This window comes from Dama dama, chromosome 22, assembly GCF_033118175.1.
Source record: "Dama dama isolate Ldn47 chromosome 22, ASM3311817v1, whole genome shotgun sequence".
In the NCBI taxonomy this organism is placed as follows: Eukaryota; Metazoa; Chordata; class Mammalia; order Artiodactyla; family Cervidae; genus Dama; species Dama dama.
This window is the reverse complement of record NC_083702.1, coordinates 10,765,033-10,791,810: the sequence shown is the minus strand read 5'-3', so window position 1 is coordinate 10,791,810 and position 26,778 is coordinate 10,765,033. Positions and strand designations below refer to the sequence as shown.

The 26,778-nt window shown below is 51.4% G+C and overlaps 1 protein-coding gene across 1 annotated transcript; it reads left to right on the top strand.

The window, feature by feature from the left end:
* The first annotated feature begins 1,109 nt into the window (after positions 1-1,109).
* Positions 1,110-18,610, top strand: TUBA8 (tubulin alpha 8). The gene is made up of 5 exons (XM_061124050.1): positions 1,110-1,245; positions 11,248-11,470; positions 12,959-13,107; positions 14,560-15,240; positions 18,317-18,610. Exons 1-5 carry the CDS (start codon positions 1,243-1,245, stop codon positions 18,608-18,610), a joined length of 1,350 nt encoding a protein of 449 aa, XP_060980033.1. The 5' UTR covers positions 1,110-1,242.
* The last annotated feature ends 8,168 nt before the right edge of the window (positions 18,611-26,778 follow it).

Sequence of the window (26,778 nt, the reverse complement as noted above, 5' to 3'; positions counted from 1 at the left end):
AGGTCGGACAACATAAGAATGGACGCTCAGCAGAACAAATAGCTACAAAATAGTGTTCTCACTCTCCACCAGCTGGAGATAAGACAGTCAGGAAGGGAAGGTGGATCTGTGCACTGAGACACTTGGCGAGTCATCACGTCCTGCCAGAGCAGCTCTGTGCGGTGGCACCTTGCAGAAAAGCTGTGGATTTGCCTGGAGTGACTCGGGGTTTGGTAGGCAGGGCCTGAAGAGAGCGGGAGAAGAGACAGGAGTGCCTTACTGTCTCAGCTCAGTTTGGACTCTGGTGGGAAGTTTGCAATGCTTACAGCTAAACTGGGGAGGGGAGGGGGGGAAACGAGGGAAGTGTAATCAATTGCATGGCCAAAATCTGAAGCGTGAAGAGAGGGCCAGACCCATTGTCCCCACTGCACCACCCCCAACCCAGTGGAGTGGGGAAAGGCCCTTAACCCTTACACATCACTTGCAGCCCCCAGAGAAGGTCTTATTCCTGAGCCAAGAGGCAGCCGAAATCCTGAGGTTGTTCTGCACATCCTGGGCTTTAAAGTAGGAAGAGGGAGAGATGATAAATGGATGGAGAAAGAGACTTGAAAATAATGGTGGAGGGGTGATGTCCAGGAACAGAGGAGTAGAAGCGGGAACAGAGGACGCACTGAGAAGTACCTCCTGGGCCGGGGTGGGGGGCGGGGGCGGGGGTTCTCACCTTTATCTCAGTGAATCCCCCAACAGCCAGGCCAGCCTGGGGGCACGTGCAAGGGCTCCAGAGCCGAGGTGATGAGCAGCCCCAGAGCTGAGCTTGGAGCCTGTCCCTCCCACCGAGAGCCCTGCCCCCACCCTGCCGCCCCTCCGGGTTGAGGGTGTCGGCTGCCTTCCCTGCCGCAGGAAGAGGATCAAAGTTTGGGAGCCTGAACACATTCAAACAGCACTTTGCATTTCCTTCCTGGGCGGCTGGGGTCACAAAGTATGATCGTGCAGAGCACAGTGCAGGAACCGGCCCCCCACCCCACCCGCGCGCGCTGCTCCCCGGGCAGAGACGGAGCCGCGGGCGGGCTGGTGGGGCGGAGCGATTGTGACCTGTCCCGTCCCTCCCTCCCGGCTCTGTGATGCTGCAGGGCAGCTGCTGGCCCAGCATGTCTGTCCCCGGCCCCCTCCCTCCCGGTGTCACAACAGCGGAGGCGGCTGTATCTGGAGCAGTTGGGGTGGGCAGGCCCAGCCGGGAGCAAACGGGCTACTGGAGCGGCCGCGATGGTGAGCCTGCGGGGCCGGGGCGCGGGGGGCGCGGGGGAGCGGGGTGGGCGGGGATGGGGAGGGACGACAGTGGGGGCGCCCACCCCAGAGACCCTCTCCTCCGCGGCTGACAGCTCGCGCTTTGGATCCCCGGAGCTCGAAGTCTCCTAGGGGTGTCAATTCAAGGTCGAGGGGTTCATACCCTCGCGCGGGGCGGGGGGCGGGGGACACCCACCTGGTGCCGGTGGCCTTTTCCTAGAGAGAAAGTAGAGACTGAGGCGAGTTGCGCCTGAAGGGAGATTTGTGCACCCAGGTGAGGGGAAGGGGGCCAGGAGCCGCCGGCGCAGAAGAGGTTAGGTTCCGAGACATCACCGTGGGGCAACTCAGGGACCTGAGTGGGGGAAACCGGCCGGCGAGGTGGGAGGGTAGGCAGGCAGTCCGGGGATTCCCGACTCGGGGGTGGGGGCTGGGCCGGGCACTGGGTCAGGTCCCACTAACGAAGTGTGTTAGAGCACCAAAGGTCAGGGGACTTAGGGCCACACACCCGACGCTGGGGGCTTCCTTCTCCTTTCCCACCCAGGGCCATCTGGCTTGGGTCTGGGACACTTCCACCTCCACCTCAGCTTTCCAGGCCCTGGCACCTGCTTCCAGCTCCCCAGTTTTTCAAGCGGGTCAAAGCCAGAGAACTTTGGCACACAGGGTTTCAGACCCTGGCCGCGGTGCCCGTCCCATCTGTCTGTCTCCCTCTCCCCTGGGACGGGGATCTTACTTGCTGGAGAGGTGCTCTCCCAGCGCCGCAGTCCCACCATCTGGAGGCCCTCCCCTTGCCCCCTGAGCCCTGGGGTGGGTAAAATTTGCTGCCAGTCCACTTCACCCCAACGTCTCAAAACACAGAGAACCCAGAAATCTGGGGACTAGAGGCCCCCCTGTCTGGGGCTCGGGGAGGGTGGCAAGACTGGATGGGGGAGGGGGCAACGTCAGCTTGACTGGCAGGCCAAGGTCAGGCTGTCCTGGCACTCTTCCTCCCGTGTCAGTGGCCAGTAGGACAGGTGAGAACCTCCCTCCTCCTGATTCTGGAAAGTGCCCAGGGCCCCTGGCTCTGGCCCCAGCTCTGCCGATTCTAGCTCCAGGCCTGCTCCCCAGAGCAGGCTCCTAGGGAATATTGGGATAGTGGCCAGAGGAGGCCACGTCTGCCTGCGGCCAGGGGTCACAGAGGGAGCCCAGAGCCAGGAGTTTCTGGAGTTTTTGGCTCCTGGCTTTGCAGCTAGCTGTGTGATTTCAAGTCACTTAACCTCTCTGAAGTAGTTTTTCTCATCTCCAAAATGAAGAGGGGTTATGGTTCAAATTTTCAAAGCTCCACCTAGCTTTACTATTTTAACCTCTTCATTGCAGAGAAATCCAAGCACATGTAAAATGAGAGCGTTATAATGAACACCTATGTATGCCTCAATCAGTTTCAACAATTATCTACTTAATCTTACTTCATTCGCTCCCCCTTCTGTCCCTCCCTGTTATTCTGAACCACATCCCAGGCAGCTTACTCAAGATCTGATATTTAATATTTATAATATCCAGCACATAGCTAGTGCTATGTAATTTTCAGAGTGCTGCCTCTTACATGTTCTAATTCTGACCTCAGAGCCGCAGTGAGTTTTAGAGGGGATCCCAGGACCCAAATCCAGCTCTCCGAACAAACTTCAATGTGCCCTCAATAGGCAGGTTTCTGAAAATAGATAGTAAATCAAAAAATGTAAAGCAAAAGCCTTGTTTTAAATGTGCCGAAGAATCTGAAAGATATTTAACTGAAAATCTATGGCTGAATATTTTGGAAAGAGACTCTTTGTTTTGAAACACTGAATTTTATATAACACGTTCTATTTGGGACATTTATATACATGGGCAGCACTGTCTTGATGGGAAGATGTTTTTTTGGTTGACTATTTCACACTCACAGAACCTCTTTTTTTTTTTTTGGAGTGTAATTGCTTGTCAATGTTGTGTTAGTCTCAGCTGTACAACAACATGAATCAGCTCTATGCATGCATATATCTCCTCCCTCGTGAGCCTCCCTCCCACCCGTCTTCCGTCCCACCCTCTAGGTCCTCACAGAGCTGAGCTCCCTGTGTTATGCAGCTGCCTCCCACTAGCTATCCGCTTTACACCCGGTGGTGCACATACGTCAGTGCTGCTCTCTCAATTTGTCCCATCCTCCCCCCACCCCCATGCCCACATGTCTGTTCTCTGTGTCTGCATCTCTATCCTTACCCTGCAAATAGGTTCACCTGTGCCATTTTTCTAGATTCCATATGTATGCATTAACATACGATATTTGTTTTCCTGACTTATTTCACTCTATGACAGACTGTAAGTTCATCCACATCACTACAAATGACCCAGTTTCAGAACCTCTTTTTAAAATCCCCTTGACTTGTTCCTAAAACCCTAGGATGACACACGTACACATCCGGCCCCAAAGTCCCACCCGTGCAGAAAGGACTTTCCTTCCCCAGTGTCTGGACTCCCCTCTGGAGGGCTGGGACGGCTGCCCATGTCGAGGATGGGCTCGGCATTTCTTAGGTTCTAAGCGAGGATTTTATAACTAACCCTGTAACTGAGCGTCCCAGTCTGCTCCCAGGGTCCCGCTGGTAAGCAGTTCTCCTGGGAGCCGAGGCTGTGACACCTGTCTCGGCGTCAGTGACTCCAGGCCTCAGAGAAAGTGTCTGTGGCTCACAGAGGGTGAGGGCACAGCCTGCTGACTGCTCTCCTCCTGGGTAGCAGCTTGCCCGTGCGTTCTAGGGGGGAACTGACATCAGATGGCAACAAAGAGCCTGTCTTCCTGCAGAGCTGGGAGTCTAGAGGGCAGAGTGTTCTGGGGGTGAGATGGACACTGCTTCTGCGTCTGCAGACCTCTGCAGAACCCCCTGTGCAGGTGGTGTGGCTGAGCGCTGCATAGCCCAGGCACATCTTCCAACTCGGCACCTCCGGGGTCTGCAGCCACTGCGCTGTTCTCCCTTGCCATCACTAAGTAAGGGTCCCCTGAGGTCCCTGGGCATGTCCTCTGGGCAGCGGTGGAGCCCCCAGCCCCCAGGCAGTGTGTCCATAGGAAGCATCCAGGCTTCGGTTGGGCCCACGCAGAGCCCAAGGGTGATGCTCCGTCCTCTCCGAGGGGCGTCTCAGGGAGCTTGAAAGGAAGAGGGAAAGTTAAAATAATTTTTGAGGAGGAAAGAGCTCACGCGTACAGGGCTAGTGATGGGGTGGGTGGGAGGACGTGGCGCCCTGGGATGGGGTGGACCACTGCTCCTTCCCTTTGGCCACCAGGGACCTACAGTGCTCTTTGTGGTCTTTGAGGCCTACGTCCCCCGCTGGCATCTTCCTGTTAGAATTTCTCTGTGATGAGCTGCGTGTAGAAGAGCCCGGGAGGACAGTGGGCACCATGTGTGGCTGATTAAAGCTTGCTTGTTCTCTCCTGCTCCCGACCTGAGTGTCAGCTGAAGCTCAAGGGCCTTTGGCCTCATAGTGTCTAAAGGGTCCGGGAGTCTGCGACCAGCCCGGCTGCTCCCCAGGCCTCCTGTGGTACCCTGTTTCTGCCCGGCTGCGGTGCCTGCCATCTGAGACCTCACCTGATGTTAACTGAGGTCGACTCTGTTCCTGCTGTCGCCAGCTTGCTGTCTGTTCTCTGAATCCAAATATGATCTTATTGAAAGATTTTGAGCAGACATAATGCAGCCTCCCAGGAATCATGTTGTTCTTGCTTTAATCATCCCTTGGGAACCCTGGCTCTACTTTTCACCCGTCGTCTCTGACCTGGATCCTGGCATGATTCATCATCCCAGCCTGACAACTGGAAGTACTTGGGCCTAGTAGTAAGCTTCCTGAAGGCAACTGTGTGGCTTGACACACAGGTGGTCGGGGTGTGTGGCCTGGTCCCGGGTTTTCACTGGCCGTCACTGCTGGCCTGTGTCAGTTCCCTTCCAAGATAATATGCCAGTTTTACTGGCTTGTGATACTTCAAAACCATTTTTAAAGCTCCAGAGCCTCCTTCTGCAGAGGACTGCAATTAGCGGGTCTGAGTTCTCTGAGAACAAATGAAAAGGAAATGATTAATATTAAAATAGAAATAGTATTTGGTTGTGTATAAGGTTGACACAAGGAGAGATTTCTGGCAGTGGAGTTATAACAGCACTGTCAAGGTCTGGAGCACATTTTTCCTACTGTTCTGCAGAACTGGGCACCCTCTCCATGGATAACAGTCATGGGCAGACAGCCTCCACCAGCCTACACTTTGGACAGCCTAAACAGTCCATGGGACCTGCTCTAAATTCTTCTGCTCCAAATCCAGCTGAAACGCCCTAGATCCTACCAACCCATCTGAATTCTCCACACAGTCGCAGATAGTCCTCCCCCAGGAAACCAAGCTGGAAGCTGTTTTTTCTTCCCTTAGCGTCCACTGCCATGCAGGCCCTGGCCACCCGCTCCTTGTTAAGCAGAGTGCAGCCCCCCAGCAGGGTTTTCATTCCAATCACCCCTGAATTTATTGAGCACTTGCTTCTTCAAGCCCTTTACTCGATGCTGGGAATCTGGCAAGAAAACAGGGGCTCCTTGCTGTCTACCGGGAAAGTCGAACAGTGAACCGTTAGCTAGGACCGTGCGATGTAGTGCTGAAGGGGAGGTGGCCTGTGCTGGTGTGGGGGCTTCCAGACCTCCAACCGGAGAGGGCGATCAGTAAGCACACTGAGGGTTGAGTAGGAGATGGCCCAGCCCCTCTCGATGCCCTCTTGCACACATGGATGTAGATCTGCCGCAGGAGCGGGTAGAGCAGGTCACTACTGTAGTCACCCAGCACTAGGTCTGAGTAGGGGTGTCATACTTTGCTTGTGGAAGGGAGCTCCTGTGTTAAGTCCCTCCATCTCCCTCACCTTCACCCCCTGGGTTGTCAGGCCAAGAGGGGACCCCTTTCATCTCACAGGGTCCCAAGAGCAGAGAGCTGGCGTCAGCCCTTCGAGTCCAGAGTCAGAATAGAACTGGGGGAGGAACGGTGTGAGAGAGAAAGCTTGAGCTCTGCCGGCCAGAGAGGAAATCTCTGAACCAACCGTGAGTCTGGAGCAAACACTTGATGTAAATACTGTCTGCCCGGTCAGCACACCCACCTCCCCCTCAACACACACCAGCCCTGCCCCACCCCTCACCACCCACTTCTCCTTCAGTACACACCAGGCCCGTCCCCATGCCTCAACACACACCAGCCCCCATTCCCGCCCCCAACACACACCAGCACCCTCCCCAGCACACACCAGCTGCCCCCTGCATCCCTGCAGGACACACCGGCCTCTGCCCCACACCCCTCTCCCCACCCCCCCAACACCAGGCCCAGAGCACAGTCTTGGTTCTTCCAGGAAGCGTGGCCTGTTTCTGAGGCGCCCACACTGAGCCGTTCTCTTCTGTTCTCTCTGCAATGGAACTTTTTCTGGTCTGGAGTGTTGTTGTACAAGCTTTCCTGGGCTCCAGCTGTCAGGCTTGGGCCGCGGTGGGCGTGGGGGCTGCTGTGGGCGTGGTGGACCACTGTGGGCATGGGGGGCGATGTAGGCCTAGAGGGCTGGTGAGGGTGTGGGGGGGCTGATGATGGCGTGAGGGGGCGTGGCCCCTGGGCCCTGGGGGCTCAGAGTGAGAACCAGGCAAGGGTCCAGGGTGGCGTCCAGGAGAGGACTCTGCAGAGGTCAGAGAGTCTGGATTTCGGCCCAGGCTCTTTCCTTACAGAGCTGTGAAGTTTCCAATCTGTCCTTTACCTGTCTGAGCCTCAGCCTCTTCATCTGTAAAACAAGAGGTGGAAATCGTAATTGATGACCTGTGAGGCTGGCCTGGCTCGAGCTTCTGAAGGCTCTGAGCTCAAAAAACTCCCCCGTTACCTGTCTTGGGCCTGAGAGCCCGCCCCCAAGGCCGTCAGCACTGGACATGCTCCTGGCTTTTCTGTGTAGAACCTCCAGGCAGGAATGAGGGGTGGTGACAAGTAAGAGTGGCTGGAGGAGCAGATGGGATCCTTGTCCCCTCAGGGCAGGTGCAAACGGGGCACAGATGTTAGCACTGGGGGCCTCCCCTAACTTCATTTCACTGGTGATTTCCTTGTGTAACTTTATTTTATTTATTTATTTTGGCTGTGCTGCGTGGTTTGCAGGATCTCAGTTCCCCAACCGGTAATTGGACCCTTGTCCCCAGCAGTGACAACACCTGAGTCCTAACCACTGGACCGCCAAGGAATTCTCCCTTGTGTAACTTTACAGTTCTTGTTTGCCCAACAAACTGGGCTCTTGGAAATTGTCAGCTGAATGAATGACTAAGTGGACAGGGACAGGACAGGCCTGGCCCTTGTCGATGGGCTGTTATGTTGATGAGCCCTTGTCGATGGCTCCTCACCTGGATCTCACTGTTTCCTTTCTTAAATGTTTGTGTTTTCAGTATGAGAACTGTCAAAACTTTAGAAGAGTATGGCAGTGTATCACCACCCACATATCTGTCATCTAGATTTAATAATTACTCTTTTTCTGCCATGTTTACTTTATCTGCTGTGCTTGAAGTAAACTCAAATGTAGATGTCATGACGTTTTACCCTAAATGCTTCAGAAGTGACTCTAAAAATAAGAGCTTTTTGATACTTAACTACACTTTCATTATCATGCTTAACAACATTAATCAGTTTATCTATCCCCTCAAATATTTTGATTTGTTCAAACCAGAATTCAGTTAACATTCACACACTCCATGTGTATGTTATATTTCTTAAGTTCCACTCGATGTGGGTCAGTTCCTCCCTCACCTTTGATTTTCATGAGTTGAGACGAGCGGGTCAGTTGCTCTGTAGAACTTACCGGCTTGTGGAGTCATGCTTGTAGTGTCTCTTATCCCTGGACCCCTGTGTTTTCTATAAAGTGGCAGCTACCTATAAAGGGTTTAATACATTAAGGCTGAGTATTTAAGTTTTTAAAAAGTTTTATTTTTGTATTGGAGTGTAATTGCTTTACAATGTTGTTAGTTTCTGCTGTACAACAGAATGAGCCAGCTGCGTGTACACATCTGTCCCCTCCTTCTTGAGCCTCCCTCCCAACCCAGCCCCCATCCCAGCCCCTGGGTCGTCACAGAGCACCCAGCGGAGCTCCCCGTCTGGTGCAGCAGCTTCCCATTAGCTACCTGTTTTACCCAGGGTGGTGTATATGTGTCAGTGCTACTCTCTCCATTTGTCCCTTCCTCCCACTCCCCGTTTTTGTCTACAAGTCCATTCTCTTCATCTGGGTCTCTATTCCTGCCCTGCAAACAGGTTCATCTGTACCATTTTTCTATATTCCATATGTGTGTGTTAATATACAATATTTGTTAAGGCTGACAAGAAGCTTTCCTGGGAGGTGTGTGTGTCCTACTGCATTACATCGGGTTTTCTTGCTGCCGTGGGGTTACGATCCATCCCAGGGTCAGAGATTACAATCCATCCCAGGGTCAGAGGCCGGTAACCATTGAAGTTAACTTCCCCTTGTGACCTGTAAGTAACAGTGATTCTTTGGCACTCTGTGAATATCTAGTTCTCCTTCAGTCCTTGTCCAAATCAATATATATATTTAGAAACTATCGGGTCCTTAGTATATTATTCCTTCCACCCTGACTAGCTCACAGTCTTCTGTTAAAAGAAGCGCTCTCCCTAGTCAAAAGGGCTGTTTGGATAGGTAGATGCATTTCTCTCCTGTGGGTTTTTTTCCTTAACAACACGAAGGATTTGTGGATTTTTGCGTGTCCATCCTATTTTGGTTGACTACTGCTGTTCCTCTTTCTGACCCATGTTATTTCTGAGTCTGTCTTATGCCTCTAGTTACTCTTGTGAATTAGTTTAACAGGGAAGCCAGCTCCCTCCTCCTAAGGGCCGTGTGCTCGTTTGTGAGGCTGATTTCTGCTATGGAGACTGGCATATTGACTCGCATGAGGTTAAAGAGATGTGAAAACATCCGTGTCCCCACGTTGGTGGTCTTCAGGACCTCAGATCCTTCTGTCTTCTCCTCTCACTTTTGATCTTCCTGAAACACCCCCGCATCCTTCCAGAAAGGCCCAGAGCACCCACAGCGGGTGGGGGAGGGGTGCCTGGAGATGGTTGGGGGCGGGGCCACAGGACAGCAAGTGGGACCAGCTCCTTCCAGGCCTCTCCAGGTCCCCTCACTCACACGTGTTGTCCCCGAGAAGGCCATGGCTTCCTGTGAAAGTGTGGTCCAGTCAGTAGCTGCTGGATTCGGGGGTTCTTGGGGAAGGACCCTGCTTCCTCACGCCTGAATCGAGCCCTAAGATGAAGCCGTTTCATCATAAGAGGAGCAGTAGGCTGAGGTCTCTGGCTTCCCATGGGTGCATTTTCCGGGTGGAGAGTAAGGCTACAGGGATGAAAATGCGTAATGATGCTGCTGAAGACTAGGGTGACCATAGCAGAAATGATCATGGTAACTTGTGCTTTTCACACGCCGGGAGGTTATGTAACTCAGCCCAGCCCACACAGCACAGCTCGTAACTTGAGAGGCAAGATTCGTGTGTAAAGTCCTTTCCTGGCCACCAGGCTCACGGAAACATGGCCGGTTGTATTCCCGGCTAGGCCTCTGTGACGCCCAGAGGCCAAGCAGCACAGAGGCCGGCGTGCCCGCTGCGCAACAGCGTTAGGGCACTGGGTCCTGATGCCTCCGGCCAGCCTACACCCACACCAGGAGAGCCCCAGGGTCCCAGGAGTCCCATGGCCCTCACCCAGCCCTGGTCTCTGGAGGCTGTAACACTGGGTTTGGGTTCCCTGGAGCTGGAAAATGCCAGCTCGGGTCATGGATAAGAATAGAAGGCCACACACCAGGCACATGGTTCCCGGCCCAGCTCTGTCCCGGGCACAGAGGCTCCTGGTGGGGCCAGTACTTCCCAGGAGGGGCGTGGGGGGTGATGGGCACACCGCCCCAGCAGAACCATAACACACTCACACACACTCATGTCTCACACACATACACACTGCCACTCTCGAACACGCTCACGATCACACTCTTACAAACATACACCCACACATATATCACCTCACACATTCAGATACACGCACCCCTCCCCATCCTAAGCTGTTAGTACCAGAACCAGTTGTGTAATTGTGGCTTCACACCAGACTAACACGGAGAAGGACCCTCTGAAGGTCAGCTTTATTTGGCTCTTGGCCTGCTGGGTGAGGGAGTAGGTTATGGTGGCCACAGAGGGCCTGCCTGTCCCCTCCCAGCCCTTTCCTGCTGATGTGCTGATCCTGTTTTTTAAAAATAAATGTTTATTTCAAATATTTATTTATTTGGCTGTGCCAGGTGTGAGTTGCAGCATGTGGGATCTAGTTCCCCGACCAGGGATTGAACCCAGGCCCCCTCCTTTGGGAGGGCAGCGTCTTAACTGCTGGGACCCACAGGGAAGCCCCTGTACTGACCCTTTCTTGTTCCTGCATTTGAACATGAAACAGTAATGACACCCATGATACAGACTCTGAGATACAGTCCTCCCGTGAGTGTTTCTCTGCGATGGGGAGATGTGGAGTGTGTGCGTGAGCATGTGTGCGTATGTGTGTGAGACAGCGTCTGGGAGACTCTGGCTGAGGGAGGAACATGATCAGTGCACCGGACATGGAGGTGGATTCGAGGATGGATTCTGCTGTTCTCACTGGTTCTTCCTTGGACCGGCTTCACTGGTGCAGGAGTCCGTCCGTGGTTGGGAATTAATCCTGTTTCATCTGTGCGGCTGGCCCTCTCTTTCCTTTTCTTGACACAAAGGATTAACTGTGGAAAGCCACCCTCACAGCAAATCATGGAGCTGGGGTTCTTCTCTGGAACCCGAGTCTTGATCCAGATGCAGTGGGGCCAGGAGCCCGCCTGCTGGGCGGGGGCAGGGTGTCCTGCCTGCCTAGTGCCAGGAAGGGACAGGTCCTCAGAGGCGGGGCCTGGGGGTCTGGGCACAAGTGTGGCCAGCTGGGGTTCTGACTGGCCTCCTCTCTGCCTGCAGCGGGAATGCATATCTGTCCACGTGGGCCAGGCTGGGGTCCAGATCGGCAACGCCTGCTGGGAGCTCTTCTGCCTGGAGCACGGCATCCAGGCCGATGGCACCTTTGGCGCACAGGCCAGCAAGGTCCACGATGATGACTCCTTCACCACGTTCTTCAGCGAGACCGGCAACGGGAAGCATGTGCCCCGGGCCGTCATGGTCGACCTGGAGCCCACAGTGGTGGGTGAGTGTGGGCCAAGGTCCTGCCCAGGAGCAGCATCAGGCTGCAGAGGCCGGGGTCCACCATGGTCTGCCTCAGTCCACCGTGGTGCTGCGGTCCACCTTGGTGTCTGGGGAGGCTGGGGAGGCTGACCTCCACGTGGAATGGTGACCCTCCTGACTCCCACCCTCACCCCATGTGACTCTTGGTTCCTGGAACCCTCCCTAGTCTCGGGGTCTCAAGTGGGGATCAGAGGTCTCTGCTCCTCCGTTAAAGCTTCATCCTGGTGCTCTCCCCCCAAAACTGCTGAGGCAGACCAAAACTGCCAAGATTGTGCACTAAATACTAAGGATCAAAAATACCAGTAATTTCAGAAATTATGAGAAGCCCTCACATAGTCAGTTTCCCAAAGTGTATATTTCCAGTTCTGCAGTGATTGCAGTCCGCCCTGGCGGGTCTGGTGTTACCTTGCAGCCTCTCACACATGAGACGAAATAGCAGCAGGCACTTTCTCTTACAGCCCGAGGTTGATGGAGGTTAGAGTGAACCTTGTCTGGATGTTAGGGAAACAGGAGTACTGACTTGTGTTGGGGCAGGATTCTTGTTCTCCCTGCTGCCACCTCCAGCACCCCCGGGTCAGTCCATATGCTTCATCAGCATTTCCTCAGCTTCAAAACCTACTCACCAGCAAAGATGGATGAGACCCCAGGATGTCTCTAGGGCCTGAGCACTGTCTCTAGGGCCACAGACACCAGGCCCTCCACCTTTTGGACACTTGTACAAATACAGAAAGGATAAATGACCTTCCTGGGCCACTGTACCGATGGGTGCTTTCCCTGGAGGAGCAGAGGGGCACTGTAGAGGAGAGGGGATGGCGGTGGGGCCTGAGGCACCCTGGTCTGCTGTGTGTCCACTTTGGTGGACCTAAGAGGTGAGCAGAAAGCCCATGCCGCTGGAACCACTCTCGGGATCTGGCTCTTCTGGAACCTAGAACACAGCTTTGCTTCAAAGTCGTTCTGAAATATCTCTAATGCCTGATGTGTATTGTTGCCTCCGGAGGTGGAGGTTAGGTCTGGGACAATCCCTGGGGAGCCTGGGAGCAGGTCATTCTGAATCTTTCCCTGTGTCCCTGAAGTATCTAGAGGCGAGTAAAGTTGATTATATTCTGGGATAAATTTTGCAGCATGAAGGAAAAACTGGAGGGAAGCCGTGGGGGTCCAGGGGGATGAGGCAGTCAACCTTGGTATCTGCCCAGTTTTGTGAACAAACCCAAGGCTCCCTAAGGTCCTGCCAGCAGAGCAGCTGGCTTCTCACTGCTGCTTGAGTCCCAGGTGTCTGCTCTAGTGGAGCCTGTGTTAGCCTGAAATTCCCTTAGCCTCGCAGATGTATTCTGGGGTTTTCTGTTCCATCTCAGTGGAGTTTGGTAGATAAGGGTGTCATGTGTTCTCGTGGAAGGGGGGCGTCTCCTCTGGGAACCAGATGGTAAGACTGATGGTCGCCCTCTCTCGGTAGATGAGGTTCGGGCAGGAACCTACCGCCACCTCTTCCATCCAGAGCAGCTGATCACGGGAAAAGAGGATGCAGCTAACAACTACGCCCGGGGCCACTACACGGTGGGCAAGGAGAGCATCGACCTGGTGTTGGACCGCATCCGCAAGCTGGTACGTGTTTGCAAGGGTGGGGAGCTGGAGAGCCTGCCAACGTCGACAGGCCAGCAGGAGGACGTGGCCCCCGGCTGCAGGATAAACACCTAAGACGGGAATGTCTGCTTGTGTTCATAAAAGGCATATGTAGGGCTGGCGCCCCTTCCTCCGCCTGGGCCACGGGGGCTGCCCTCCAGGCTGGTGCCTGGTAGCATGTGCGGATGCTCTGCGGTGGTGCTGGGGAGAAATCCCAGGGGTGAGGAAGGTGGAACTCTTTGCTGGATGGCAGCAACAGGTTAACAAATCATTTTTTTTGTTTTATTTTGAGCAGATTGAAAAGGTGAATTTATTTCACTTAACAAAGCATTTAACTTGGAGGAGGAGAGGAAGACTGTTGATCTATTTCAGCACTTTACAGATGCTATTACAAATGTCACACACGTTCCTTTGTTTAATCCCCTAAACAATGATACAAAGACGATCTCGTGCCTGCACTTTACAGTTGGGGGAACAGAAGGCCAGAGTGGTTCAGTGACTTGATCTGGGTCCCCCAGCTAGAAAGAGGCTGAGTCAAGGTCTGAACTGGGTTGGTTTGACTGGGAAGCTCAGGGAGTCACTTGTCTACTTGAGCCCCGTTCCTAATCTGTGCAGTGGAGAGGTGAGCTTGATCAGGGGCTCTTGACTTGGAGTTAAGGGTGCCGAGTTTTCGCTTGTTCACCTTTCCTGTTTAGAGCAGGGTTCGTGGGGGTCATCAGTCCCAAAGTCATCTGTGATCCCCAAAGTTCAGAACATCCAACTGAACACAGTCATAGATCACATCCAGCAGGGAAGTTCCATGACCTACGAATTCTCTTAGTTCTGGTGAGGGCTCACTGTCCTTGCTGAGCACAGTAGGACTTCTCACTGAACCATCACAGTAACCTTATTTATGAGAGGAATGTGTTTATTGTCCACATTTTAAGAAGAAATGTGAGTCCGGAGGGTTCAGTAACTTGCTCAAATATTTACAGCTGGGAAATGGCAGAGTTGATGTTAGATCTCAGGGTCTCTGACCCATTTATCTTTCTGAAATTGGTACCCTGAGCCACCTTGCAAGGTTGGGCTGGGCTGTATAAGCCTGCGGTTTCCACAGAATCAAATGACAGGGCCAGGGAAATGGGCAAGGAGCTGGGGTCCACACGGGGCAAAGTCCTTCAACCACCATGGTTTCGGAACCTCATTCCTGGTCCAAACAGGCCACTGGACTGGAAGCTTCATGGACCTGGAGGCGAGTGCGTGTTTGCTGCCCCATATTTTGGCCGTTCCTCCCAAGAGTGCTGCAGCTCCTTTGTGTTTTCTGACTTCTTCAAGGACAGTTTGATTTCACCCACTTGAAAATGTTGTGGGATGGAGCGGGCCAATAGCGAGGGCTACCTGCCGGTGCCCACGCAAAGGTGTCCTCAGAGCTTTGTCCGTGTCTTCCTCTCCCAGACAGATGCCTGCTCGGGCCTGCAGGGCTTCCTCATCTTCCACAGCTTCGGAGGCGGCACCGGCTCCGGCTTCACGTCTCTGCTCATGGAGCGGCTCTCCCTGGACTACGGCAAGAAGTCCAAGCTGGAGTTTGCCATCTACCCGGCCCCCCAGGTCTCCACAGCCGTGGTGGAGCCTTACAACTCCATCCTGACCACGCACACGACCCTGGAGCACTCGGACTGCGCCTTCATGGTGGACAACGAGGCCATCTATGATATCTGCCGGCGCAACCTGGACATCGAGCGGCCCACGTACACCAACCTCAACCGGCTCATCAGCCAGATTGTGTCCTCCATCACAGCCTCCCTGCGCTTCGACGGCGCCCTCAATGTGGACCTGACCGAGTTCCAGACCAACCTGGTGCCCTACCCCCGCATCCACTTCCCGCTGGTCACCTACGCGCCCATCATCTCAGCTGAGAAGGCCTACCACGAGCAGCTGTCCGTGGCTGAAATCACCAGCTCCTGCTTTGAGCCCAACAGCCAGATGGTGAAGTGCGACCCTCGCCACGGCAAGTACATGGCCTGCTGCATGCTCTACCGGGGGGACGTGGTGCCCAAGGACGTGAACGTCGCCATTGCCGCCATCAAGACCAAGAGGACAATCCAGTTTGTGGACTGGTGTCCCACGGGCTTCAAGGTGAGAGCGGGGGACGTGATGGAGACAGGCAGCTAGAGAAGCAGAGGGAGACCGAGGATGGGGAGGAAGAGGTGGAGACTGGGGTCCTGGGCTGACACTCGTTCCATGGGAGCTTTGGGACAACACAGAGAGAGGGGCATAGGCCAGTGTAATGCTAATTTCATTCATTCACTCATTTGTTCAGGCGCTTGTTTTAGGCCTGGAGAAACTGGGGGTTGGGGGTTGGTTACTTGAAGAGGGGAGGGACAGTATGGCAAAGGGGGAGGGCCCATCGCTCCCACCGGATGGTCTGCCAGCATCTCAGAGATCTGGCAGGAGAGAACTAGGCCAGTGTGTGCAAGTGGGGTAACCGGGCAGGGGGGTGGAGGTAGCCCTGATCTGACCATAGATCAGAGAATGCAGTGACCGGATTATTCAAGTTGCCAGAGAAGAGGTGCAGTTCCCTCCTCTAACAAAGGATGTGTCTCTCTCCCCAGTTTGTTTTGAAAAATTGTTCACCTTGTATGTTTTCATCAATTTAGAGTAAGGATAAGAAATTTTATGGTTATTATATGGCTGTGATTCACTTACATTATGAAGCCCTGACGTTTTCACTAAGCAGGAGTGAGCTGGAAGCCGGCTGTAGGTCTGTGGTCTGTGGGTCAGTGGGGGAATAGAAGATCCTGGCTCTCAGGACCTAGGATGCTCTTGGGAGCCGCCCCTCGAGTTGCCCTGGCTAGACAGGCAACTGCCTCTGCCCAGGGTCTCTCATCAGAGGTCACCATCAGAGCAACTGCCACTGTTCATGTTAGCTAGTCCCCTCAGGCAGGCCTTTAATAATTCAGAGGTTTACCGAACACCAGAAGAGGTTGTGCCAATTGCTGGAGACAGAGATGAGTTAGTCGTCTCAGTTTTCCCTGGTGGGACTTTTGCAAACAAGGAACCACGTGCCGGGCTCTTGGCTGAGCTGCTGATGGGCGAGTGGTTTCTGCACAGCTCTGCTCCCACCCTCAACCGGAATCCTCTCCTCTGGACTACATCTGTCCTAACATGGCAGTTCTGGTCACTCTTGTGAAAACATTCACGATCTTACCCCAAGTTGTTGTTATTTTCTCTTTCAAACAGAAACAACAAAACAAGCTAGTAGTAAAATAAATAGACAAAAAAAGGGTGATCAAGAAATTAACAAAAAAGAGATGCCCCCATATTCTCATCCTTTTATTTATTTTTTAAAGTCTTTATTGAATTTGTTACAATACTGCTTCTGTTTTATGTTTCTGGTTTTTTGACCACGAGCCATGTGTGATCTTAGCTCCCCAACCAGGAATCAAACTGGCGCCCCCTGCATTGGAAGGCGAAGTCGTAACCACTGGACCAGGAAAGTCCCTCAGCCCTCCACTTTTAGCTGAAGTTTGGGATTATGACCAGAAGGATAAGGCAGTGCTAGACCCTTTAGCGGCTTCTCAGGAAAGCACATGCCATGGGGGTGGATGGTGTTGAACTTCACGCTGTAGCACACTCCCCAGGATGTTCGTCCCCACTGACGAGGGTCCAGGGATACTGCTGTTGAAGAGAGAGCACAGATGACTGGTCCAGTGGCCATGTGATGTGGGACTGCCTCCCTCTCCTCTTTAATCCTCTGCCCCTGTCTCAGCATCACTTCCACCCCTATGACGTCTAAGAGGAATGGTAGACCATTCTGGGTTACCCGCCTTGGCTCTGTCGCCTGATGCCACTCCCACCTCTGCCTCTCAAGAGGATTTATACTTTAAAGCTGTGAGTTTAAGAGATTGGCAGTTAAGACCCAGTGGCCCAGGCAGGAGAGGCATTTGGGGACCAGCTCCCGGTTCTCAGTGTCCTGTGAGTATTCTCATAGTGGTCACCTGAGGCCCCTTCGTGGTTCCCAGAGTTCCTGGTTTGGGATGTGTGTGGGAGAAGGGAGATTTCCAGGATGGTAGCCCACCTTCAGAGGGGCTGGATCAGCTTGGCGGGCCCTCCATGCTGCTAGAACTTGGGGAATCCACTTGTCCAGCAAGATTTTTTAACTGACTTTCTTTCTTTTAATTAATTAATTGTGGCTGTGCTGGGACTTCGTTGCTGTCCTCGGGCTTTTCTCTAGTTGCAGTGAGCAGGGGCTACTCTCTAATTGGGGTGCTTGGGCTTCTCATTGCAGCGCCTTCTCCTGCTGCAGAGCAGGGGGTCTGTAGCTCAGCCTCAGTAGTTGTGGTGCATGGGCTCAGTTGCCCCGAGGTGTGTGGAATCTTCCCGTGTCCCCTGCATTGGCAGGTGGATTCTTAACCCCTGGACCGCCAGGGAAGTCCTTAACTGACTTTCTTAGATTTCCATGCTTTTCCTCCAAGAAGCCTCACACCCCAGAGGCAGAGGGCCTGGTAGACGCAGATACCATCCTCAGAAGCTTTTGTGTCTCTTTATTTATTGCTTGAGAATATCTCTGTGATCTTTTAAACACCACCCTTCACCCTTGGCGGGGCTTCCCAAGTGGCTCAGTGATAAAGAATCCGCCTGCCAATGCAGGACACCCAGGTTCGATATCTGGGTTAGGGAGATCCCCTGGAGGAGGAAATGGCTACCCACTCTAGTATTCTTGCCTGGAGAATCCCATGGACAGAGGAGCCTGCCAGGCTACAGTCCATGGTGTTGCAAAGAGTTGGACAGGACTGAGCATGCACTCATGCACGCCAAAATCACCGTTGGCAGAGAAATTGCCCTAAATCTATTGGCAGCATAACTAAGAGAAAAACCTGAAATTCTCCTGGAAGGAGTGAATTCACAATAACTTCCATCTCTGGGCACTACACACGCCCCCTGCCTGACCTCTGTTCTGGACCCTCATTGTCTGCTTACGTCTCCTGGGAGCACTTCTGCCAGCTCTTCCTCTCCCCTCAAATTTCCCCACCCAATCCCGCTTGCTTCTGCTTTCTCTTCCACATGTACTTTTACCTGCCCGCCCCTCACCTCCTGATCCCCGCTCTTCACATCCAGGCCTGCTGCCCCGTATCCACCCCCCCACTGCATGACCAGGGTGCCCCAGCTTGAGTTAGCCACTGACCACCATGTCTTGGTCCTCTGTTCCCAGGTGGGCATCAACTACCAGCCCCCCACGGTGGTCCCTGGGGGGGACCTGGCCAAGGTGCAGCGGGCCGTGTGCATGCTGAGCAACACCACGGCCATCGCCGAGGCCTGGGCCCGCCTGGACCACAAGTTCGACCTCATGTACGCCAAGCGCGCCTTTGTACACTGGTATGTCGGAGAGGGGATGGAAGAAGGCGAGTTTTCTGAGGCCCGGGAGGACCTGGCTGCCCTGGAGAAGGATTATGAGGAAGTGGGGACTGATTCATTTGAAGAAGAGAATGAAGGGGAGGAATTTTAAATACAGATGTTCCTCCTGGCTGTGTCTCTTTATTCCTGCTGCCCCCTCCAAGCATGTTAACCCAGCCTGGATCCTGACACCAGTGACCATGGGTGATGAGCCCACATGGACACTGAGCTCCTCCAGACCCTCGTGAGGAGATGGTGGCTTTGTGTCCCCAGAGGAGACCAGAGTCACTGTCTCTAGGTCAGGATGCAGGCCAGCCACACCTGTGTGGAGGCCTAGGCGGAATTTAAGATTCTAGATGCAGCTGGCCCCACCCCGGACACAGCCTCCTGTCTGGGAAGCAGGAAGTTGAGACCTGGGCTTTGGGAGGACTCTGGAAAGGGAGTGGCTCTGTGGTCAGGGCTTGAAGAGAAGCTGGGGTGCGTTTCTGCCCTTGTAAACACACAGACAAAGCAGCGGGGTCACCGCAGGCAGTTCGGTGCTATGACGTGAAAAAAACAGGGATGGAGAAGTTGCGGGGGGAGTCAGAAACAGCCTTGTGGAGACCGGGGTGCAGCCCATAGCCACCCCTGAGGTTCTGGGGTCAGAGGATGCCGGAAGGATGTGTGAAGAGCAGGAGGGAGGCCAGCGCACCCAGAGCATGGAGGGGAGGGATGTGACTGAGCCACGCCGGGTCAGGGGCCATTTGGGCTGGTCCTAGAGAAGAGGTGAAGAACTCAGTTTCCTCTAACTGAAACAGCATTTGGAAGGCTTTATGCAGAATGTCTCCTGTATACATACCCCTTATCTCTAACCCCCAGCAATCTCAAGGGCTCCTCTTGTTTTATGCATGAAGAAACTGAAGTGTAGAGAGCGCATGTGCTGGAGATGGGGGAGCAGAGCCAGAGGCGGGGCCACAGTCTGTTCTCTTGTCTGTCCACTCCATCTCCACCCTTGGGATTTTTTGAGTCCTGTTCCAACTGCCGCCTCATGAAATGAAAGGTGGGGAGAAGCAAAGCCCATTTATTACAAAAGAGAGGACTAGTTAATGCATCTTTCCCTAAAGTTGGCAGCTCCAGTAGGATTAGGGGAAAAATCATAAGCCACCCTGATTAAACTCGTGATGAGACCCCCAGGGTCGGGCCCACAGCAGGTCCCGACTTCACGAAACGTACAGCTCAGCGACTGTGCACTTTCCTTGTTTCTATTCTGTATCCCTTGGAAGCCCCAAGAGAAATCGAATGAAACATCCCAAGGAAAGGAAGATCAGGCAGGAAGTGGTGCTCACCACTCGTCGAGGACTGTTTTCAGAGAGACCACCGTGATGGTGCTCTACTGTGACGGAGACCGTGGTGCTGAGGAGGCCAGGGCCGCTCTCGTCCGGACCCCCTTCTCTGAGGTCATCCCTCACCAATTCCTGGGGGGCTGCAGGGACCCAGGTCAGGAGCTGTGGCCCATCTCAGGAAGGGGTGTTTTCCACTGCTGGAGGGGAGAGACCTACCCATGAGTTTCAGATGAGCCTCATGTGTGTGACTGTGACCTAATCAGGGAACAGGAAGAGATCCCCAAAGCCAGAGTTTAGGGGGCAGTTGTGAAAGACACAGAGGGGAAGGGAGGGTGCTGGTGGGGCCAGGGGTTGGTACGTGCTAAGTCGCTTCAGTTGTGCCTGACTCTTTGCGACCCTGTGCACTGTAGCCCGCCAGTCTCCTCTGTCCACGGGATTTTCCTGGCAAGAATACTGGAATGGGTTGCCATTTCCTTTCCAGGGGATCTTCCTGACCCAGGGATAGAACCCATGTCTCCTGCATTGGCAGGCGCGTTCTTTACCACTAGTGCCACCTGGTCATTTGAAAAGAGCCTGATGCTGGGAAAGACTGAGGGCAGGAGGAGAAGGGGACAACAGAGGATGAGATGGTTGGATGGCATCACCAACTCAATGGACATGAGTTTGGGTAAACTCCGGGAGTTGGTGATGGACAGGGAGGCCTGGCATGCTGCAGTCCATGGGGTCTCAAAGAGTCGGACATGACTGAGCGACTGAACTGAACTGAACTGAATGCCACCTGGGAAGCCCAGGTGGGTCAGGGAGAAGTTAGTTTAAATGAGTGTTTCATTGACTCCTGCAGAGGTGACGTTGGAGCTGAGACGGAGGCAGCCTTTCACTCATCTGGGCAGAGTGTTCTGGGCAGAAGGCACCCCAGTGCACAGGCCCTGAGGCAGGAGGGTGGGGGACCTGAGGGAATGGGAGTGGAAGGACTTGGGAGGAGGGGTCACTCCTGTTACTGTCGTTGTGTCAGGGCCGGGGAGGAGACAGGGATGTCAGGCAGACGTGCTGCAGCCGAGCGCTGCCCTGCATCACTTCCTGCTCATGTACTCCACCTCAAGAATGCCCGGCCAGCTGGCCAGCCAATGTGCCCAGGTCCTTGAGCTACAAAAGGCGTTCACTCTGACCAAACTCGTCTGTTTCTTTGATCCTCCCAGTAGCTGTGTGGTAGTGCTGGCTGGCTTATCATTGTGTCCATTCGATGGACAGGGAAACTGAGGCAGGGGTGCCCATAGGATGGTGGCAGTGGCTTGCTGAGATCACCTAACTCAGTCATGGTGAAGCTAAACCACACTCATGCTCAAGGAGCTGATTCTCAGGCTGGTCCATCCCCCAGCCTCACCCCAGCATCCGGCCCAGCACCCACAGACCAGCACACAGCCTCCACCAGGAGGTGCCAGCCACCCCCCACCCAGGCTCCAGCCCAAGAAGAATGCAGCCTGACCCTCCCCGTGGGAGCTCTGGTCAGCAGGCCTTGGCAGGAGAGAGGCTGGCTGAGTCAACAAAAGGCTGGCAGGGGCTCAAGCTGCCCACCAAGGTGGAGTCAGGGTCCTAGAGGGGGCAGCCCACTCCCCACCCCTCACTCTCCATGAGACCCTCCCTCCTGCTGCTCGCTGGGCCTGTTAACCCCTGCACGCCTGACAGGGGAATGGCCTGGTGAGAATCATTTGGTCAATCACCCTGAAGGAAGGTGCAGTGGGACCTCGGGTAATCACTTCACCTCCCTGGGCCCATTTCCTCACCTGTGAGATCCTTTCCTGACCCCTGAGGATGGTGTCAGAGTCTTTATGAATTAAGAAACGTTACTCTGCACAAGACCCTGATACTGGCAAAGACTGAAGGCAGGAGGAGAATGGGACGACAGAGGATGAGATGGTTGGATGGCATCACTGACTCAATGGACATGAGTTTGAGTAGGCTCTGGGAGTTGGTGATGGACAAGGAACCCTGGCATGCTTCAGTCCATGGGGTCACCAAGAGTCGGATATGACTGAGTGACTGAACTGAACTCTACACATAGGGCTTCCCAGGTGGCACTAGTGGTAAAGTACCCGCCTGTCAATGCAGGAGATGTAAGAGACCCCTGGGAAGATCCCCTGGAGGAGGAAATGGTAACCCACTCCAGTCTTCTTGCCTGGAGAATCTGAAAAACTGAGCCGGATCCTTCAATCAGGAGTGGAGCCAGGAGCAGGAATGCAGCCTACATAGAGAAGTACTTCTATCTGGAGAGAGGCTTGGAATGAGGGGAGAGCGCCTCCGGCCTGTGGCCTCAGCTTACCTATCTGTAAAATGGGGCACAGAATTTCTAACTCACAGAGTGCCTTACAGTGAGCTAGCAGAGACAAAGTGAGTGGCACAAAGTAGGAAGTTTGCTGAGTCATGTCTGATTCTTTGTGACCCCATGGACTGCAGCACGCCAGGCTTCCCTGTCTTTCACTATCTCCCAGTTTGCTCAGATTCACGTGCATTGAGTTGATGATGCTATCTAACCATCTCATTCTCTGCCGCCCTCTTCTCCTTTTGCCTTCAGTCTTCCCCAGCATCAGGGTCTTTTCTAATGAGCTCATCACATCAGGTGGCCAAAGTATGGGAGTTTCAACTTCAGCGTCAGTCCTTCCAATGAATATTCAGGACTGATTTCCTTTAGGATTGACTGGCTTGATCTCCTTGCAGTCCAAGGGACTCTTAAGAGTCTTCTCCAATACCATAGTTGGAGTGCCTATCCAACTATAGTAGGTAAATGTAGTAGGTGATAAGTACAACACCATATTTGTAGTAGGTACGTACACTATCATGTATTTGTAGATTATCGGGTTTTGTCACTGAATAGCGTTCTGTTTTGTAAATACACTGTGTAATAGGCATCTGGGTAGTTCCTGCTTGGGAGCTATTACAGTTACTGCTGCTATGAATATGCATATGCCCTTCTAATAAACATGTTTATGCATGTCTGTTGGATTTGCAGCCAAGAGTCGGCTTGCTTGGTCATGGGGTTGGCATATGTATAGCCTCAGTAGATCTGCCAAGCAGTCCTGCCACGTGCTTGACCATTTTCCACTCCCACTGGTGGTGTGTGAGAGGCCCACGTGCTCCTCCCCCACACTTGATGCAGGCAGTTTCATTTTACTCAGTCTATCAGAGGTGAAGTGGAAACCAGTTTTCTGAATGAAATCTCAGTACAAGCCATCCTTTCTAAGATAGATCAAAGGCGAGACATAGTGGAAGCCAATATTATGTACAGGGGGGAGTCTACTGGGATATCTTGCTATTGTTTTAGTTGGTTTTGCTTTATTTTATACTTTTAGAGGTGATTACGTATTGTTAAATTTAAACTTAAAGCGTATGTGTACCCTTGAAAAAAAAACTATGAAGCCCTTTCTGCTGGAGGGCAAGCAGCTAAGAGGCAACGCTAAGCAAAGAAACTTGGGACTTGCCTGGTGGTTCAGGGGTTAAGACTTCGTGTTCTAAATGCCAGGGGCCTGGGTTCAATTCCTGGTCGGGGAACTAAGATCCCGCATGCTGCACAGTGTGGCCAAGAGATACCTTTTTTTTAATTAAAAATAAATAAATAAATGAACTCAGAAATGGAGTAGCTGAGGTGAGCATGGAATCCACTTTGGTAGTGGATTATAATTAACCAAGTGAAGAGAAATTCCCTGGTGGTCCAGTGGCTAAGACTGCATGCTTTCACTGCTGAGGGCACAGGTTCAATCTCTAGTCAGGGAACTAAGATCCAACAAGCAGCACAGCACAGACAAAAAAAAAAAAAAAAAAAGAAAACCAACTAAGCATGTGAAGAAGTAACAGTGAAAAAAACAGAATTTAAATGCTATAAGCTCCAACAAAGCAAAAAGAATACGAGCAATAATAACTGGGAAACGGGCAGGAGGGGAGTGAGAGAAAATATAAAAGAGCGAATTCATCTTTCATTTCAGAGAGCTGATACATGATGATTAAATTCAAACACACAGTCTTTAAAAATTACTCCAAATATTCCAATTGAAAGATAAAGATTGTCAGGATAGATAAAAATAACAAACTCAACTCTATCCTACTTACAAGAGATATAATTTAAATATAAGAACACAGAAAGGTTGAAAATGAAAATATAGAAAGAGATATACCACACAAACAAGAACCAAGAAAATCTGCTGTAGCTGACCCAGTGTTACAGAGTGGACTTGAAGATAAGAAGCGGTACTGGAGGGACTTCCCCTGGTGGTCCAGTGGCTAAGACTCCGTGCTCCCAATGCAGGGAACCAGGGGTTTGACCGCTGGTCAGGGAACTAGATCCCACGTATTGCAACTGAAAGTTTGTTTGCCACAACTAAAGATCCCGCATGCCATAACAAAGACCCAGTACAGTCAAATAAATAATTAAAAAAAAAAAAAAAGAGTGTGTGGTTAAAAAAAATACAAGCAAAACTTAATGGAACTAATAGAAGGAAGAGACATGTCTATAATCATGGTAGGAAACTTTAACACACATCTCTCAACAATTTGTGTGAATTTAGCAAAAACAGAAATGGGGTCAAAATCAACTATATTTCTCTCCACTGGCCACAAATATAAAACATTTTAAAACTGAAACTATTGAAGTCCTAAAAGATAATGTAAGAGAAAATTTAGATGCCCTTGAGTTAGGTGATGACTTTTTTGATACAACATCAAAGACATGAATGATGAAATCATTGATAAGCTGGACTTCATTAACATTGAAAACTTGTAAAAGACACTGTAAAGAGAATGAGAAGACAAGCCACAGACTGGGAGAAAATATGCTAAAAGACATATGTGATAAAGGACTGTTACCCAAAATATACAAAACTCTTAAAACACAAAAAATAAGATGAACAACCTAACTAAAAAAAAAAAAAAAAAGACAAAGCAAACTATCTGAACAGACACCTCCAGGAAAGATGTACAGATGGCAAACAAGCATATGAAAAGGTGCTAAACATCATGTGTCAGTAGGGAATTACAAATCGAAACAACAATGAAATACTACTATGCATCTATTAAAGTGGCCAAAATCCAAAACACTGAAAACACCAAATGCTGGTGAGGATGTGGAGCAACAGGAATTCTCATTCATGGTTGGTGAGAATGCAAAAGGGCACAGTCACTTTGGGAGGTGGTTTTTTATAAAACAGTTTCTTATAAATTAAACATACTCTTATACCATATGATTCAGCAATCTTTTACTTCCTAATATTTACCCAAAAGTGTTGAAAACTTAAGTGCACACAAACACTTGCATCTGGATGTTTACGGCAGCTTTATTAATAGCTGCCAAAATCTGGAAGCAACCAAGAAGTCCTTCAGTAGGTGAACAGTTAGATAAACTGCGGTGCATCCAGACAAGGGTATGTTATTCAGCGCCAATAAGAAACGAGCTCTCAAGCCATGAAAAGACATGGAGGAAAGTTAAAAGCATATTACTAAGCGAAAGAAACCAATCTAGAAAGGCTACATACTGTGTGATTCCAACTATATGACATTCTAGAAAAGGCAAGACTATGGAGATAGAAAAATGATTAGTGGTTCAGGGGAAGAAAGGATGGTAGGTGGAGCACAGAGGATTTCTAGGGCAGTGAAGTTATTCTATGTGGCACTGTAATAATGGATGGATGTCATTATGCATTTGTCAAAACCCATAGAAAGTACAACACCAAGAGTGAACCCTTACGTAAACCACAGACTTTGGGTGATGATGTATCATAGTTTCATTGATTAAAACAATGGGATGTTAATAGTGGGGGAAGCTATACATGTGAAGGCAAGGAATAGGTGAGAATTCTTAGTATTTTCCTCTCAATTTTGCTGTGAACCTAAAACTGCTGAACCTAAAACCTAAAACTGAACCTAAAACTAAAATAGAGTAAAACTCTATTTTTAGAAAATGAAGGCATCTATTAAAAAAAAAAAAAAAAGAAAATGAAGGCATCTATAAGAGCATCAAAAATATCAACTTCCTAGGAAGAAATCAAACAAAAGGTGTGCAAGACCGCTATACTGAAAATGACAAAGTATTATTGTGTGTTACTCATTAGGAAAATGAAATAAAGACCACAGTGAGGTCCCATTTCACACCCAGTAGGTGTCAAAATGACAAACAGTAACAAATATTGGCCAGGATGTAGAGAGATTAGAGCCCTGTCACAATCCTGGTAGGATTATAAAATGGTGCAGCTGCTTTGGAAAACAGTTTAGCAGCTCCTTGAAAAGTTAAATATAGAGGTGCCCTATGACCCAGCAATTTCACTCCTAGATATACAATACCCAGGAGAATTGAAAACATCCGCCCACACAAAAATGTACACATGATGTTCACAGCAGCATTACTCACATTAATAATAGCCCCAAAGTGGAAATAACCCAAGTATCCACTAACTGATGGATGGATAAACAAACAATGTATACCTAGACAATGGAATATTAAATTCAGTCGCTCAGTCATGTCCGACTCTTTGAGACCCCATGGACTGCAGCACACCAGGCTTCCTATCCATCACCAACTCCTGGAGTTTACCCAACTCATGTTTGTTGAGTGGGTGATACCATCCAACCATCTCATCCTCTGTCGTCCCCTTCTCCTGCCTTCAATCTTTCTGACCATCAGAGTCTTTTCCAATGAGTCAGTTCTTCGAATCAGGTGGCCAAAATACTGGAGTTTCAGCTTCAGCATCAGTCCTTCCAATGAATATTCAGGATTGATTTCCTTTAAGACTGATTGGTTTGATCTCCTTGCAGTCCAAGGGACTCTCAAGAGTCTTCTCCAACACCACAGTTCAAAAGCATCAATTCTTTGGCGCTCAGCTTTCTTTATAGTCCAACTCTCACATCCATATATGACTACTGGAAAAATCATAGCTTTGATTAGACAGACCTTTGTTGGCAAAGTAATGTCTCTGCTTTT